This window comes from Grus americana, chromosome 2 (genome assembly GCF_028858705.1).
Source record: "Grus americana isolate bGruAme1 chromosome 2, bGruAme1.mat, whole genome shotgun sequence".
Classification (NCBI taxonomy): domain Eukaryota; kingdom Metazoa; phylum Chordata; class Aves; order Gruiformes; family Gruidae; genus Grus; species Grus americana.
The window spans coordinates 5,534,799-5,553,603 of record NC_072853.1 but is presented as its reverse complement, the minus strand read 5'-3'; the positions used below and the strand labels follow the sequence as shown (position 1 = coordinate 5,553,603).

Genomic DNA, 18,805 nt, shown 5'->3' with positions numbered 1-18,805 from the left:
CAAGAGGTCAGCCAGTCCATCTTCTTCCCCAAAGGCAAAAGCAGCTATAACTTAACCATTCCTGGCAGATTTTTGTCTGAACTCTTTTTAAAACGCTCCAACGATGGAGATTCCACAGTCTCCTTAGGCAATCTCTTCCAGCACGCAACCACCCTGACAGCTGGAAAGAGTTTCCTCGTGCCTAATCTAAATCTCACTTGCTTCGCTTAACGAAAGAAGATATGAATAGTTTTAGGAGGAAATGGAAGGGCACCAAATCCCAAAAAAACTACAAGACACTAATTTTGCAAGCCTGGTTATGCTAAAGAAATCTGCTGACACCATCACCCAGCTGAGCGGCTGGAGGTTTCTCAACACTTCCCCAAAACTGTTTTCAGACTTCTTACTGGATATTGCATTTGCACTGCCGGTAAGCCATACAGCAGGAAGTTGCAGTTCAGCATCAGTCTGAGCTGTGTTTTTGCCTTGCTTATCAGTGATTTTTAAAAAGCTGTTGCTAATGTGCCTCTGGCAGGAATGTGAGGTATCATTGCAAAACCAGTTTTCAAGAACTCAAGAACTGTTTCTATGAACATGTGAGCAAAGCAGCCACAAAGTCCCCTCTGTGTTAGCAGAACACTATTTTGGGTATTTTTTTTTTTTCATTCTCCATGAGACAAAGAATATAGTGTGAAAAGATCTTGCAGAATATTTTAGTTACGCCAGAGAGCAAAATCCTATGCACAGTTCATCTTCATATGGCTCGCTGAAGCTGACCTCCTCCTTGCCTGGGAGATACCGCCAACAGATATTACGAGTCCTGATCATCCAGTATTCTCCACTGAAGCTTCAGATGGTGTGAATGAATAGATTCATTACTTCAATGCATCTACAATCATTCATATCACCAGAAAATCTTGCTTTCTACCTTCACTTGAGTTTATTAATAATAGTGGCTTAAATTTACTCTGTGCTTTTTTGGTTTTTATATATAAGATATGACCTTCATGGTCCTGGTAACTCATGAATGCAGCAGTTAACTGACCAAAGCATTGGTGTCTTTGTTCTCTGTCTTTCCCTTTTCATGTCTTGTCTTCTTCCTTTGTTTTCTTTCTTTCTTTCCATTGCAAATTGTCCATCTGCCATGATACCCTACTCAAAGCTTTTCAATGGACTGCCTTTAAATGTTATCATCCATCAAAAACCAAAAGCAGACTCAAAACACCAGAGGCTGGTCTTAAAGGAGAAGCCATACTGACACAATAATTTACATGTGAAAACACATCTTTTTCTAACTCAAATTAGAGACATCGCAACACTGTACCAGCTTGCTGTTTTTATACCCATTTTACAGAAGGGTAAAGTGATGCAGAAAAAGGATATGGAGACTTAACTACTATCCTGAAATGCATTTAAGCATGTGTTTGCTTAGTTCATTAATGCAGGTTCAAACTCCCTGTCAGGCCACGTCTGCCAGAAGTATGCAATCTCCTCATCTGGATGTAGACAGTTCCTGAGTATTTAGCTACTTAGTAGCCAAACAGCTCTCAATAAGTGGATATTCCCTTCACCATTACAAGTATTGTACCACATTCTTAAAAAATATTTAGTCTCTGTTCACCAGGATAGCTCAGTCACTGCTTGTAGTAGGTTTGAGACTGAATATAAAGGTCTAAAAGCTAGAAAAAGAGACTAGCAATTCACAGCGCACACTGTCTGAAATTTGTTCTCCTTACAGTCACTTCTCAGGAAAAAATAAATAAATAAAAATCCTCAATCTGTTTGTTGTTTCAGTTCATTTTAGGGTGACATAAACAGCTTTCAGTTCTTTACATTCTGCACAAGCCTCCAGAAATATTCAGTGTTTACTAGAGCTCAGTGGTGTTAAATCAAGTATGACTATCACCCTTTGAGGCCTAAATGATGGAGCGATATCCATACCAATAACACATTTTGACAGTGTTGACACCTGCTTACACAGAAGCAGTTTACTCATTCCTATAAACCTGTAGAAAAGGGCATTAAAACTTAGTAGGAATCCTAGGAATTACCTTTTCTTTTCAAAAGCTGGTGTTTTCATTCATCATATCCAGCCTCTTGATGAACTCTGGGGTGTATTCTACAGTCTATCTCATAGAACACAAATAACTGGATGGAGGACTTGATTAAACCACTCTCTGTCATCATTTTGGCTGTGTAAATGGAAATGGCTATGTAACTGGAAATGGATAGGAAATTATACTAGCTAACTCTGAAGTGAGAACAATCCTGAAATAAATTCAGCAACTGATGAAACGCAAGAACAGTTTATTAGTTCTTTCTGATCACCTAAAAACTTTCACAGAATTCAAACATGACCAAAACTTGGTGGAAGCAGGGTATTTTTCTTCTGCTGATGGGTTTTAAGAGCAGAGTCGTCGAATATTGTACCACCTGTGGTTGTTAATTTTTGTTGTTGTTGTTGGGTCAGTTAAAAAAAAAACCAAAAAACCAAAAAAACAATGTTGCACCTGGGGAGTAGAAAAAAATGTTGTGTCACAGGTGAAAAAAAAACCAAAACCCAAACAGTTTACATTTACTTGATCAGCCTTCCTGTCGTCGTTTAGTACTCAACTTGACGAGTGAGCAACAACCCCGTACCCCCCCCCAAATAAAGCCAAATGCCACAGATGAGAGAAACTGTGAGAGCTGACCAAATCTCACACGGGAATCTTTCAGGTTTTTCATTCCCCCGTCCCAGCAGGACCTGAACGATGTGTTTTCACAGGAAGCAACAAGCCGCGGAGGTGGCCCGACGGGGGCCGGAGGCGGCGGCGCGGAGGCGGTGGCGCGGAGCTGTCCCTTCAGCACCACGGCTCGCCCCGCCCCGGGCCGCCCGCCAGCGCCGCGCTCCTCGGCCCCGGCGGTCAAGAACCGGGTAGTCCCGGCTGGGCTACCGATCGCTGCTGGCTCATGGTCCGTGGCCAGCGAGAAACGCCTGTGATTAAATTAAAGCCACGGTAGTTTAAATCAACACGGTAAAGAGGTAATCGCTTCAGACATGTTGCTAGCACGGCAGTAGCAAGAACAATTAAGTTGGACATAAATTAGTCTGCTATAGTAGGCATGTTGCTAGGCTTTGTGATCCACTGATTCCTATTGCACTTCTCTGAAGAGAAGTTTTGTGGAGATAGATGTACCACCCTAGATTAGGCAACGGAGGATTTTTATTCGCTCTGTTTCAAAAATCAGCCTGCGATGGCTGGTTAGATGCACTTTTGCAGGAGCACCTACTGACTACAACACGTTCACTAACGCATACACCACTGCATGTGTTTCTTGAAGTCTGTCTGGAAGGTTTCAGAGGGAGAAGGAAATGTCTGAGAGAGCATACACACAGTCAGATCAAAAATAATAATCACAAAAGATTAATAAAAGCATTTAAGATCACTGCCCCGTGCAAGAAACACAGAGAAGAAATCTCTTATTTTCCTAAGAACTTAAATACAGAAAGTAATTTTTTCCCCTCTGTGAAACAAATTATTTAAGGATAAATAAGAAATTTAAAAAAAAAAAATCCTTCCATGTTCACTTTTACAGTCTACCAGTAGATCAGTTAAGATCACAAAGCTACTTTAGAACTGAAGAGATGGTACACAAAAGAGAAGTGCATGTGGCAAGATGCAGATAGTAACTATTAATAAACTTTTGAAAGACAGATCACGTATCCTCCTGGAGCAGAGTTTCCCAAATGAACAATCGTTAAAGAATGTCTGTCTTTCTGCACCACTCTTTATCATTACTCTTCCTCCCAGTGGTTCCCCGTTGCTATACACGTTTTAAATTTAAACAATTCTGACATCCCAAAGCGCCTCTGCCTACAGAAATGCATGCTATCCTCTGCACGCCGAGGTGCTCCAAGCTTTCCAAACAAATCCCAGCTCTTTGCAGGAGAAAATGCTAAAGCTTCCCAAGGAAGTTGTACTTGTTTCCAGGTAAAATATGATCAAAACCACAAACTACTGTAAAAACAGCCTGTCACCAACCCAGCCTAAGAACGCAGAAAGTATTGCAGCCACCCCTTTGACGAGAGTTTAGGGCACCGTGAGTACACAGGCGTGTGCGTGGAAGCCTTGTTGTAATCCACAGGGGCATGACAGTCCAATATTCACTTAGCACAAATAAATGACAAGAGACAGATCGAGGAAGAGAGAATCAGTGACCAAAGGAGAAGGAGAGTTCTGACATCGTAATGAACAGCAGGAAATCTAAGTCATCAGCCAAAGTTTCATTCTACTTTGTATTCTATAGCCTATTAATATATGCATTTCATATAAATATATCTAATAACAGAAGAGGAAAATACCCTTTAAAAATTGTATCTTTGTCGGGACAAATAGGCTTTATACTGTCAGGGGGTCTTTCAAAGGAAATATTTTTACTGCCCCAGATATAATATGGTCAAATACAAATGTAAGTAGACACTGCTGAAAGGGCAGGGGACAGCACGTTCTGCTAAAAAATATCAGTATCTTCAGGTGTCAATGTGCAAATTTCTTGTAACAAGCCCTAACTGGTAAAAAGATCGAGTCTTTCTGTATTAATAAGAGAGCTAGTCTTTCGTGACCTGTTCAATATAATGCACTATCAAACAGCCACTGAGCTAGAGAGGTCTTTCCAGATCTCCCCAGATATTAGGGGGGAGCATCTATAAGTGCTGGGAGAAGAACGTTATCAGCTGCCTCAGTGAACCCACCTTAATGAACACAAAACCAGGAAGAACAAACCTGCTCATCAAGCCAAAGCCAGAGTTGTAGCACAGTTCTGCGTGCACTCTGCAGCCTCTAGTTATCGTGGTATTTATTTTTATGGCAGGGAAGCAAACTTTATGTGAAACACCCCGCTTTAGCTGCGGGAAGCAGAGAAGTACAAAATGACAGCCTGTGACCGTCCCTCAATCACCCTGGGAAGCTGGGCAGCACGGATGTGACAGCGGGCATCGTTTTGCCTGTCGGACTGCGCGCGTACAAATAGGAGATGCCGACTGTGACCTGTTGGCACATCAGACACTCCAGGTGCAATAAAAACTTCAGGAACAGGCTGGGAATGCCCAGGAGAGGCCCAGAGATGGGACCACAGCTGTGGGAACCCCCACCGCAGCCCTTGCCAACACCAAAACAAAGTTTGCGAAAGCAGGGCTGCGCTTGGCTACATCAAGGGCTTTCCCAGCTGATCCAGTTCCCATGCCCTCATCGTTTTCATCCTCATCCAACCGCCTTTTGCCTAAGTTTTTCCCATGTCTCTTAAGCAAAGGTGCAAGGAGGGAGCATGGCAACAGGACCTCCTTCTTCCTGAGGAAAACCCTGGGAGACTGTCACCCTGCCTCTTCCCCTCTCCTCCTTGCCACCCAAGCCACAGTTCAGTGGTAGCCACCTGGCCGGCACCAATCCCCCCACCAGGCCAGTCCCACTCCTCTCCAGTCCCACCCAAGGGGACACAGGCTCCATCTCCGGGGAAGAGGTGCGGGACACCCCAGGTCCAACAAGTGCTCATGAAGAGCAATGAATTATATAACACTGGAGGGAAGACAAAAAACTCATCCAGCACCTAACTCTTTGCCTGCCACGGCCCCCCTGCCCCTCTCCCTTTCTCCCAACCAAGGCAACTTTTGCCCCAGCCCCAGCCCTGGACCCAGAGGACCTCCCCAAGGTGAGACACTCACCGATGGTCGTGATGACCGTGATGGCAAAGTAGAAGGAGCCGGCAAATTTCCACTGGACGCCGGCCCGGTGCGGCTCGGACTGCATGATCACCAACTCCAGCTGCCGGTAGTCCTCGCTGGTGATGTTGTACTTTCCTTTGAGCCGGATCTCCTCGGCTTTGAGTTTCTCCTCCTCCCGCATCTCGTTGTCGGACTCCAGGGCATCAAAGACGGCAGCCCCGACCAGCAGGTAGGTGAACGTGCAGATGATGAGGGACAGGGTCCGCACGTTCTGCCTCTTCATGGCCGCCAGCAAGGGGCGAGTGAGGGGACCATGTCCCCCCCTGGCCGCCCGGGGATCCGACAGGCCGCAGCAGCCGCAGCAGGGGGGCAGCTGCCGGGGGGGCTGGCGGCGCCCGCCGCCGCCGTTGCCGCTGCCGCTGCTCCGGGGCAGCTTGTGCTGCGGCGGCGGCCGCTCTCCGCCCGCCTGCTCGGGCTCCTGGGAGGAGGAGAGGCACAGGAGGCTGCTGGAGCGCCGGGACCAGGTGCCCTGGAGCCGGGAAACTCTGCGCAGGACCTGCCCAAACCAAGCCGTCCCAGTGCGCAGGGCCATCCAGGGCACCCCCGCTCCTCCCCAGCACCGAGGCCAGGGACAGGGGGTCCCCGCCGCGGGAAGGGGGCGCTGGGCGGCGCCCCGCCGAGGGGTCGGCGGCCCCGGGCCGGAGTCCTGCGGCGGGCGGGTTCCCCCGCGAAGTTGGCGCGGCGGCGCGGGGAAGGGTCCCCCGCAGCCCGGGCGGGGCGCGGCGGGGAGGCGGAGGCCGCCGCCGTCCCAAGTTTCTTCAGGCGGCGCGGCGGGGCCGGGGGGAGCCGGGCGGCGGCAGCGCGCCCATCCGCGGGGGGCCGCGCAGAGGGCGAGGGGCGGCGGGCGCCCGGGCTCCGGCCGTCGGGGGCGGCCCGCGGGGGCCCGGCCCGCCCCGGCCCCGGCTGCTTGGGGGAGCGCCGGCCGGGCGGGTCGGGACGGGCTGGGCGCTTTATTCCTTCCGCCGCGGTGCGAGGCGGGCGGCGGGGAGCCGGGCTGCTGCAGGTGGCCGCGGCGCGGGCAGCGGAGCGGCGTCCGGCGCGGCGAGGGCGGCGGCGGCGGTGTCAGGCGGCGGGCGGGGAGTTGGGGGCAGCATCCCCGGGCGCGGCGGGCCGCGCCGCCGCTCCGGAGGGAGGCGGGGGCGCCGGGCCGCCGGCGTGGCCCTGGCGGCGGGGAGCCAGCGCCCCGCAGGAACCGCGCCGAGCGGGAGGAGCGGCGCGGAGCCGCCCCGGCCGGCGGGCGGGCAGCGACGAGGCTCCCGCCGGGCGCGCCGGCAGCGGCGGAGCACCTGCCCGGGGCAGCGGCGGGGCGGGACGGCGGCGGGCGCTGCCTCCGGCCTCGGGCTGCCGGGAGGAGCGGAAAAAAGCCGGCGGCTTCCCCCGGGAGAGAGCGGCCCGGGAGCGCGGGGAGGGGGCTCGGCCCCAGGCGGACACAAAGCCAGAGATGAGGAGAAAATTTAAAAAAAAAAAAAAAAAGGAAAATGGAAAAAAAAAAAACAAAAAACCCGCTACTTTCACGGCTGCTCCCCCGGCGCTCGGGGCTGGGGCTGCTTTATTTAGGATGATTTTAGAACAAAGCCGTTAAGAAAAAGAGCAACCGTCCTCCTCCTCCTCCTCCTCCTTCTCCCAAGCTCTTGACATCATCTCGGGGAAAATCGAGCCCGCGCCCCTCAGCCATCGCCTGCGCGTGTGAGTGTGTGTGAGCGTGCGAGTGTGTCTGCTCCGGCGCTGCCACGGGAGGCGGGAGCTCGCCCCGGCCCGCCGCGGGGAGCCGGTTAACCCCGTCGGCGCCGCCCTGTCAGGGAGAAGCCGCGGGGCTCCCCCGGCGCGGCTCTTTCCCGCCTCCCCCGGGCTTGGCCACGCCCCGGCCGCCAAGCGGGGCCGGGCGGTGGCGGTGGCGGGGCCGGGTGGTGGTGGTGGCGGCGGCGGCGGGGCGGTCTCGCAGCGCTCCCTCAGGGACAGCCCGGAGCGGGGCGGGCGCAGCGCGCGCCGACCGTTCCAGCCCCCGAGCCGGGCAGCGGGTAACGGCCGGGACAGGTGGGTTGCCCCCCACACACACCCCCCTTCGCCTGCCGCCGCACCCCGTACTGGGGGCGGGAGCGAGCGGGGCCGGCGGGACGGAGGGAGAGGCCGGGCGGCGCACACGGTCGGGCGGGCTGTACCTCAGGCTGCGCTGCGCCCGCCGCGGGGACAGGGGCACCGCGGCCCCACGCTGAGGTCTGCTTCACGCACCACAGCTCCGACACCACCGCACTCCACCACCACACCCCCCCCCCGCACACGCGGTCCCGCACACCGCAGCTCCACGCACACACCAGCCCCACACACCGCGGTTCTACACACCGCGGCCGCACACAGCACGGCTTCGCGTCACGCCCTCCCCCCTCCACGCACGCAGAGCTCCAAACACCACAGCCCCACGCACCGCAGCTCCACTCACGCAGCCCCGCACCCACACTGCCCCACACACACCGCAGCTCCGCACCACGGCCCTACACACACACACCCCACAGCTCCATTCACACACTAAGCCCACACACAAACACACTGCCTTGTACACCACAGCTCCTCCACCGCTCCACACTTGAGCCCCACACACCACAGCTCCACACCATGGTCACACACACACACAGCCCCACACGCACACCCCCCAGCTCCATTCACACACAAAGCCCCCACACACCACAGCTCCACGCCACGGCCCCACACGCACACCCCCCACAGCACCATTCACACACAAAGGCCACGCACCACGGCCCCACACACCACAGCTCCACGCCATAGCCACACACACACAGCCCCCCCACACACACACAACCCCCGCAGTCTCCAGCCAACCTCACCACAGCATCACTCACACAAAAGCCTCCCCCAACACACAGCCCTGTGCACTGCACAACCACACCCCAGCCCTCCACACACCCCAGCCCTCCACACACTGCCCCCCTCCATGCGCACCACACAGCCCCTTCCCCAATCCAAGCACAACCTCCCCAAGCACAGGCACGCTCTTAGGTCCTCACACACAACATGCACGCACAGTGCCGCCTTCCCAGAGGCTCACAGGAGCCAGCCCTGCTCCGCACCATGCAGCCTCCTGAGTCACCACCCCGCTGACGGGGGCCGCAGTCCCCATGGGCACCCCAGGCCCGCTGTGAACCCACGGCTGCAGGCCAGTGGCCCTCCCCGTATCCTGCCCAGCTCCTCCAGGCACACCTTTCTCCCACTTCACGGTCGGATTTTCAACAGCAGGTGCCACCATGGAAGCCTGGGGCTGCTTTCATGTATTCCCTGAGACAAGGCTTCTTTTGTCACCTTGTGGTAACCGTAGGCCCCCTCCTGCGTTAGAGCTGGGATTTTCAACGTTACTCAGTGAAGTCTGAGCTGCTTCTGAGTTCTCTGAGCCTCAGGTGATGTTCCCTCGTTTAGGTCTTTCTCAAGTCCTTGGACTGCAAGGCTCGTTACTGTCGTCCTCCATCCCTAAAAGCAACTCCGTCTATCTCACTCCTGACTACATGTTGTCTAAGGCCTTTGGATGCCATTCCTGAGGTACAAGGGGACAATGGGAACCCAGTGCCTTCCGAATGGATCAAATCTGCAGACTGAGAAGGCAATTTGTGAGACTGGAGCCCTCTGAAAGGAGCACCTCAAGCTGAGCAGACAAAACAGGTCACAAAGCCCTTCATGAAACTCTTGGACACAGGGAGGAGGAGGAATTAATTTCATTAATTCAGCGAACAAGATTTCACCCAGGGCAAATTCTGTATCACATCACCTGAGCATTGCCAGAATCGTTACAGCACCTCACGGAGCAGGAAGGTCTCACCTGCCGAAGGAAGCCTGTGCGTAACAGCAACAGGGGGAAGGAGGGGAAAGAAGGAGAAAAGAGGAAATATCTGGTTTCGATCAACTCCTTAAAAATAGAAGTCTGATTACCGTTGCCCATTTCTGATTCCCCGAGGGAGCGCAGGAGAAGAAGAATAATCTATAAATAGTTTGCAACACAGAGAATCCTATAGCAAAGTTGCTGGGAAAGATCAATAGCATGATTCAAGGAGGGCTCCAAATTACATCTCAGGGGAGGGAGGTGCTGAACAGAATTGATAAATGAGTTGCAAATGCTGTGTGTGTTGTGTGTATCTAATTAACAGAGGGTGACTGGGATCAATAGCAATGAAGGAGCTGGTCTAAAAATAGCGCTCAGGCAGGGATTGCAACCTGCGGGCAACAGCTTGGATGGAAATGTCCCCTGGAGTAATTAACCTTTAGCTGGAAAGTGGTGGTTAGCGTGGGGTCGAAGCGGAGCCTGTGGGCAGCTGGGAAGGGACGAGGTCTCCATGGGATTTCAGGGCACAAAGCAGCATGACAGTCACAGAGGGTACAGGCATGGCCATGGGCTTGCAGACTTCTGGTCAGGCTGCAGCATCAAGCTGCGAATTGGTACTGCTTTCTGGAGAAATATCTGCATATTAGCATTTTACTGGGGTTTTGGAATGGGAAATATTTGTAGTTCTGTGTACTTGCAAAGGTTTCAGCATTGCTTAGAGAAAAGTCACAGTCACTTTTTAAACATCTATTTACATCTACAAGCATTTGGGATTTTCTTCTTTTTTGCTGACCTTGTTGCCGAGAAAGTATCCACCTCTCTGAGGACCAGTCTTTGCTCATCCAGACTCACCAATGGAAGTCTGTATTTTGAACCACAGAGCAAATAACATCCAGAGAGAAGTGTCCTTCAATGCTTCCATCTACAGCAGAGCAGTCAGGCAAACTTCAAGGAGAAGGATTGACGTTGGACAGGATGATCAACGGCTGAGTTCGCGGGCTCTGCCAGAGTGCCAGGCTGAGCTGGCATCACCCAAGTGAGAGGCAGAGACACATATACACCTAAGAACAGAAAGTTCATTGTCAGCCTGAGTGCAGGATCGGGACCCAGGGGTGCACAGCATGACTGAGAGAAAAGGAAGCCATAAAGATGAAGAATCTAGAAATCTAGTCTTTGTAAACTTGGCTTGGAAAGGATTGGAGGGGTAAGGCATGAGCAAAGAGCTTTTCTCTCTTTAATATAGATGGAAGTGGCTAAAAAGATCTTTCCTGGCCAGAAGTTTTCTCCATAAGGTAAAAAAAAGTCTTTTATTCTGTGGAAAAGTGACTGAGGGCCCGGACGGTTGTAGGCAGAGCTACTGAAGGAGTAAACCTTGATTAGTCACCAAAAGGAAGGTTAACTCAAAGTGTCAACACATATCTTAGTTCCTCTCAGTTTAGTCTAACTTGAAGGAGAGCAAGCAGGCTGGAAGATAGCCCTGAGCTGTGCCGTGGTTGTCCTGGCTGCTGCCAGCTCTGCTAACCCAATGTTTTACCTACTCCCTCTACAAGAAGCCAGTGAGAGTTAGAAGTCTCCTCCGTCAAGGTAAGAGTGTGTGGGTGCTGCTGTATCATAGCAGCTCTCCTGTTTTACCTTGAGTTTACTCTGTGAGGAAGGCAAGAGCTAGCTGCAAGGGCAACTGGCTTCTAAGTTGCTTTTGTGGACCTCTCCAATTGCTCTCCAATTGCTCTTGTTGACCTCTCAGCGATGCTCCTTGAGAGAGATCTAATATCTCTCTCTCTCTCTCTGCAGAAGGCTCTGAGAACTGTCAATCCACGAGCCATCTTCCAGCTGAACCACAGGAGTCACAACAAACCAGATAAGGAAAAAAGCCCCCAAACCAGAAAAATGACCAAAAAACATGATCAAATCTGGAAAGAAAATTATCTAACCTATTTCTTTTTCTACATAGATAATCAAGATTACGATTTTCTTTCTCTTGAAACAGTGGCATGAAGATGGTCAGAACGGCAGTTCTGGTCCAGGTCCAAGGTTCTTTTAGCCCAGAAGTCTCTCTTCTGCAGAGGCCGTAGCAGACATGTATGGAGAAATGCAAATGGAACAAGTATATGTGATTCTTTTTCACCTCCTTATATACTCTCCTAATCTCAGACTACCTTAATTTAGGGGATTTTCTGAGTCTCAGTTAGTTGCTCTCTTTAGTGATCCATGATGGATCTTTCTCCCTGGCATTTGTCCTCTCTCTTCCTGAATCCAGCTACAATTTTTCCATCCTCAGCAAAAATCCTCATCTTCCGCTTTGGAGGTGTTCAGCAGATCTGTTATTCAGAGCAGGAAGAGCACTCCCTCTTGTTTGCTCGGACCAGGCTTCCTTCAATGGTCCCCTGTGCTGGAAGAGAGAGTGAACTGTGTAATTTCTCCATGCTACCCATGGTTTGGTAGAACTTTTGAAGTTTAGGAAGGTAGCCTCATTTTTAGCCACAATCTCCACGTAGGGGTGTAACGTGACAGCTCTGTGTGGCTTCCCCATCTATCTGCCATGGTCACACACAAGGAGGGGTGGTTGCCACACTGTTTACATGAGAGGAGCGCTTCAGATCTGTAGCAATTCCAACACCCACCGAGGTTTGGGATGTGTAAGAAAAACACTGCAATTTCAGTGATTAAGAATAGCTCACCAGAGGTCTCAATAATTCTTCCCTGCAAGTTTAAGAAACTCATTCACGAAACGATCTGACCATGAATGAAGGCTGTCCTTCACAACGCGGCTGCAGCACTGAGGTAAACACTGCAATTTTAACAGCTGGGAAGTGGCTGACTCAAAGCCTATCACGGCCAAATCTATCAGCTCTGGCGGCCTTTGGATCAGGCTGTTATCAAGAATGCAAAGAGTATCGCGACGAGCGTTAGAGACCGGATTGTAAGGAGCCAGACTTCCCTTTAGCTTCACAAGCTCTCTTGTCCTTTGCTTCCGCCAGCCGTGTACATTTGCACAGTCACTGAAGTGTTCGTGGGCCATGGACTTATTTGGCTGACTGCAAGAGGAAGCCGAGCGCGGGTTACTAGGTGAATATACCTGTGTCATTAGAGCAGTAGCCAAGGAAAATGATGGAGGAGGGAACCTTCCCTGTGCAGCTCTCATTTTATTCTTTGTACTTTTTTCCCATTGATGTTCAAAGGAGTGCAACCTCTATTGGATATGCTGAGGCAGGTCTCAAATGATTTAATAGCGTTCCCTTCCTCAAGCAGTGTTTATGCAGAAGAAGGTAGAACAGGGGACTGGTGCTTTAATTCTTGCCTCCATCTCCCCTGTGCCTCCAACATGACAGTCCTTTTGAAAGTAATCAGCAGTGACAGAAAACATGCACAAAGAGTCTCATTGACTTAGGGAGAGGGTGCTTGTGTGAAGCAAGTTCACACGTGGGAGAAAAGAACAGGATCAGACCTACGCTTCGTATTTTTTCCCACACTCGTTTCTTTTTACAGGGAATTCACTAATATTAAATCAGCCTAGGTGGCAGGATTGTGAGCATCTGGTCCAACCTAAATAGTCTCTTCTGTTCTATTTTTATATTCATGTATCATTTTTATTCTGCAGAGCTTGTGCATGGCGGAAAGGGTGAGTTCACTTCTCGGTATACAAGCCAAAGGTCTCTTCCAGAACTGCTGTGAAGGATTTGGAAGATGTTTCACTCAAACACAGAATTTATATATAGGCACAAAGCTTTTATTAAACATGAGCCGCTAAGGGGACAGCATCAGTCACTGATGGTAATGTATGCACGTCTTGTAGCAATGCTATAGAGGAACACGCTGCCTTGAAGAAATTAATACAGCAAAGGTGTTGATTATTGATGCATTTGTTCCTGAATTGACTCCACCTAAGCTTCCTGAGCCAATGTGACTTCCAGATCTATTTGTAGATTACCAAATGCTCACAGTCTGACTGTCACTTTTGCATTTACTGCAGCTGATGCCTCAATGTAATCTTTGATGCATACTTTAGATGACTACCTTGCGTACCAAAACTGCCACTGAATTAACTCTTCAAGGAGAACCCTGACAAAGTAGAAAGGAAGCTCCCTGTACTGGTACAGCCTTCTGCATCATCACCAAAGGTAACTAAGCTGCAAAGATCCAGAGCGCTGGGAGAGACAACAGTCTTCCTGTAGCAACGGGTACTATAATTCGATGCAACAAGTTCTGAATGAATTTGTGGGAGTGTGCATTGTGTTAATATCACCACTGAAGGAGGAAATTGATTGCTTAGGGGGCTTCCTGGCTAGTTCCATAAGCTACAACTGTTACTGATGGGATGCCACTGTAAAAGGAAAATAAGGGCTATCATGAATATTTGCTGTGGAATTGTCTTGTCCAGAAGAAAAGACTCCATGTTACTTGGACTATTTCAAATAAGGCTGAATAAAATGTGCTGATTTACCTTACTGGCTTCTCTGTGTCGACTGCTTGAGCAGCAGGACCTAGCTTTTATCTCCTTTGAATAAGTGGTTGATATATATACATCTTTTTTATTTGGAAGAGATTGAGTGGGCTCTTCCACACCTCCTTCTATTTTTTCCCTGTTTGAGGACACATGAATACACTCACCCTTCAGATACCTTCGTAATTTTCAGAGTGCATTTTGTTCTAACATATTTTTTTCTGGCCTCTATTCCCATCATTTATGACCTGATCGCCTCCCAGTAATGGAAAAACTTTTTCCAGCAAACATTTTCCTCCCATATATACCATCTTTCAGGTAGGGAACAGAGGGATTTACCAAAACCATAGAGAAAGCCTGTGGCAAGTGGGGTATCCAGCTGCAGCCTTCGTCTAGATCTTTCACAAACAAAGATGGACAACCTGTGGGGTGTCCCCACTGCCTCCACTTGCATCTCTTGCAAACCTGCCTCAGTGGTCCAAGGTCTGAATACTCCAACGTCATCCTTGAAAGCTCCAATTGTGGGTGCAGCTTTGGAGTCTACCTAGGACAGACTAAGGCCAAGCAAGCCAGCCTGTTGTAGAGCAGGTGGAAGAACAGCATCTTCCCTCTTCTTCACAGACGTGTTGGAAGTGTCAGCTTTATCTTACCAAAATCAGGCAGTGGCTGGACTAACTAGTAATTAAGAAATTGATGCTAAATATTGTTATTACGGTATCTGACTGTGTTGAAATGCAAGTTAGAGCATAGCAGTAGCTTAAACCCCAGCTAATTCAATTACAGTTAGCTGTGCCAGAGTTTCTTCCAGCTATTTTCCAAAATAAATTCCAACCTGTATATACACACAAGGCTAAACTGTTTCTTTGAAAGGAAGATTATAGTTTTACTTGTAGAGATCAAGCAGGATATATACTCTAGTAAAAACCTTTCCTAAGAAACTCAGAGAGTCAGGGCAAAGGCATTACCATCTCATGGAGAGAATTTCCCACCACCTCATATTATCACTTATTTTGAAACTGGAGGAGGGAGGGAAAATGAACCTTTAATAACTGCCCAGCTCTAAAATCAATTTCAGTGCTCAAGACAGCTTGTAAACACACAATATGCTTTAAAAAGGATTGATGCTGAGGAAAGTGAGGTGCACATTTTCCTGCTGTTGAAGTCAAATAAGGCTTTTAAATAGTTTCCATTTTCGAGGGTGTGTAAGTGGCTACAGTATTAAAAGCCTTCCTCTGGCTGAAGACGAAGGATTTGATTCTCAGCTCTGTTACACACATTTAAATCAGGAATAACCAAAGAGAATTGACCTGGTGTACATTTGTGATGAGAAAAGAATAGGACAAAGACTTGTATAAAAAAATTCTAACAAGGACATAAATTATGATGATTTACACTTTTGGGCCAGGAGTTGAGAGTCCTTTTAAAACCACAATTGATTGATGAAACCTCACAACATGCCTGTGATTCAGTAAGTACTATACTCCGTTTGCAGATGGTTGCTCTGAAGCGCAGCATTGGTATATGGTTACAAGCCCAACAAATGAATTAGTGGCAGAGCAGAACCAAATGCAGGTTGCCGTATCCTAACTATCCCAGCAGTACGTTGGGATGGCATTTCTTCCTTGTAGTTGCTCAGTACAGGCCAGTCTGACTTACTGAATAAGGTTATAATAATATCTAAATAGAGTGATAATTTCTGCGGTTTTGTCTCTCTTGACTACCAAAAATGATGACTTCTCATTGTATGGTGCTGCTGCCTTTATACCTGCATGGTGTCGCATCTCATCACGCCGATACCCATGGTTTTGCTTAACAATCCACACTCCATTTAAGTGGAGTAGGAGTTGAAAAACTATGTTTACTAGTAGATTTAGAGATGCTTGACTGCTCACCAAGTTCAGTAAGGCCATCTTGAAGGACCAGCCAAGACTAGGGACTGCTGCCACTGATGGCTCACGATCTGCATGTGCGAGACAGAAGAAATCAGTGGTAGGGGCAGAATGCATTAAGACAGCGAAGAGGATGATGGTGATGGTTGTCATGCAGGGGATCTAATCTAGATGGGGGAAAAAAGCAGACTGGAAAGAAGGTGTGGGAGACTGAGAAAGAGAGTGGACGGAGAAATCAGGAGCTGAGGATGATGGGCTAGGAGGGGGATGGTTGGTGCAATCAGCCATTTGGCACTGGGCAGAAAAAAAAATTGCAGTCAGAGCTGCAGAAAATGTTTATCAATGTCCACTTCAGCTGTGTCTGCAGCTTTCCAGCTGTCTGGACACTCTGGCTGAATCCCCTTGGCATTTTTTCTTGAAGGCAACAAAGTAGAGGAGGGAACAGATAGCCCTTGCATTTTAGTTTCCCCAGGGTGGCAGATGTCATGTCATGCAGTCTGTCATGCCGTGTTCAAAATCTAGGGGGTTCTTGGGAAAGGCACATTACGTTCAGTGAAGTTACCACTGTACTGGCAGAATAAAGTGGGCTCTCAGACCCGAACTCTGTTTCCAACAGGCATCGTGCCTTGAAGATTTCTGAGCACATCTCTTGCTAGGGCTTTTTTTCTTACATGGATGTAAGACTGCAGAGGCTTTTGCTTGTGCTTGTGTGTCAAGCCGATGGTGTGAGGGAAAAAAGAGCCTGGACTCCACCAACTCCTCAGTTTTCTGATCCCAACCTCCCTGAGTGCAACTGAAGAGCCCTTGTGTGTGCTGATAGCTGAGGGGCATTAACACTAATGCACCTCCCAAACTACCCTTCCCACCATTCTTCTGAAAAGACTGCTCAGGACACACTGTTTAGGAGGAAAATTTGCTGCTTAAATAGACTTTCCCTAGGATTAAATTTATGTCTACAGCAGATGCATTTCCCTACTGCTAAACCATAGGGGCAAAGCATCTTTGCAAGTACCCGCAGACTCCTGCCTGCAAAGCAGAGCTTTGCACAACCTTAGTAGCTTTTCCCCATCAGCAAAGCAAGCTGTCTGATTGCAGCACACAGCTTTCGCTGTAGAACTGCACTGCTTTTAGGACTCGGTGCCAGCGGAGCTAGACAGTCACGGTTCACACCTCCTCACACCCCCGGGCAATGTCGCTAGGCCAGCAAAAAGCTTGTGGTTAGGGTTGGCCAAGTAGCGGGGCTGGAGCTGGCCCTGGTTCTACAGCATGTGTGCTTGGGATGGTGCTGAGCTCTTCCTCACTTGAACCTGCTCTCTTACCTGCCTGTAACAGGCAGCAGTTGCAGGTCAAAAGTGCACAAGAAAATGGCAAATGGTATTTCTGACCTGCTGAGTCAGGCAAAGGAGATGGCGAAGAAGCGAGTTGGGCCTTTTTGGTTTTCTGCATCTTGGCAAGGAAAATAATTTCTGGCAGATTGAAAAGTCCCATTGGGTAGATTGGAAAGTCCTGAAAAGGCCTGTTTTGGGATGATTGAAAAGACATAAATCTGAGGTCTGAATATGAAGCTGCTTGATAGCTTCATAAGACCACTTAATATCAATCTCATCCTCTTAGCAACTGTATGAACAGCAGGGCATATGATTGAATGTTTTTCATATAAACGTGAAATAAACCGCATTCCATTTCCTCCTGCAGGCTTCCTTCAACAGTAAATGTCAGATGTGCAAGATAAAACAGGGGCTGAGATCCACTCCAGATCGCGGCATCTTCTGCATTTCGAATGTACATAGAGCTGCCTTTCTGCAAGCTACACAAGATTGAATTCATCACACTTTCCAGCACACTGCTAAGTAAAACAGAAGACTGACATACTACTAATAGTTGAGGCTTCTTATAGCAGCCTCATCTGTTATCACATCCTCCGCCATCATCCAACTTCTACTCCCACCTCGCAGTTACTCTGGCCCTCGTGCTCTGTTTATCTTGCTCTTCCTCTCCTGACTCCGTACCTATTTCCATGTCTCTCACTTTCCTGGGTTCAGTTTGCCTGCTGACCCCTGATGCCACCAGCTCACGCAATTCATCACTAAAAATCACTTCTGCCATGCCACAACTGAAAATTTCTGGATGCCCTTCATGGGATGCCACCATAAGTCTGTGTTCCTGGCTCTGCACAGGGTGACTGTACAGCACTCCTCTGGGCCTCAGTTTCTTCACATATGAGAAGAAAAACCTGTAACCTGATGCTATACCCAAATGTCATGTAGGGCAGATGCTTGATTCTCTGTGTGTCTTGAGGTCTAGTAAATCAAAACTCTGGTTTTGGTGGAAATGACTGGTTTCACTGGAAGTTCGCATGAGCGGAGTCTGAGAATGAATGAAAAGACATTTAAGATTTAGCCCAAAACATCTATTATGAACATGTCGTTAAATCCATCCTAGCACAACTTGTATGGTTAAGGAATGGGACAGGAGCTCCAGGCCTGACCTGGAGCAGAGTCTGAGGGACCTGAGGAAGAAGGGAGAATTTAATGCTATGTGAGATCACTATTAACTGCCACACTGTCATGATGCTTTACAGCAAAGGAGAGGGGAAGATTACAGAGGGAGAGCAGGAGCCACAAAACAGCGCTTTTATTTTTCAAAACCTTCCCATAGCTTAGCAGAGAAAATGACAACAGAAGTTAAAACAGCACTGTCCAATTTTCCATTCTTTATTTCCACACGATTCTTCTCTGGAACTGCAATTAGGATATTTATTTCCCTGTCTTGTGCTTTTTCAACACAGAACATCAAATGGTTTGGTAGCAAATAGAAAAACATGGCTCTTATCTCCATATAAATATGAGTGCATCCCTCTGCAGGACTAGACCCAGGTATTTGTGGTGCTCATAGCCACCATTACTCTATTA

At 49.1% G+C, this 18,805-nt stretch overlaps 1 protein-coding gene across 1 annotated transcript in view; it reads right to left on the bottom strand.

Moving 5' to 3' along the window:
- The window catches only part of KCNK9 (potassium two pore domain channel subfamily K member 9), an 84,957-nt gene extending 78,685 nt beyond the window's left edge, over positions 1 to 6,272 (bottom strand). The window contains exon 1 of the mRNA XM_054817116.1: positions 5,681 to 6,272. Coding sequence (XP_054673091.1) covers positions 5,681 to 6,272 — 592 coding nt within the window. The remainder of the gene's footprint in view (positions 1 to 5,680) is intronic.
- Between the last annotated feature and the right edge of the window lie 12,533 nt (positions 6,273 to 18,805).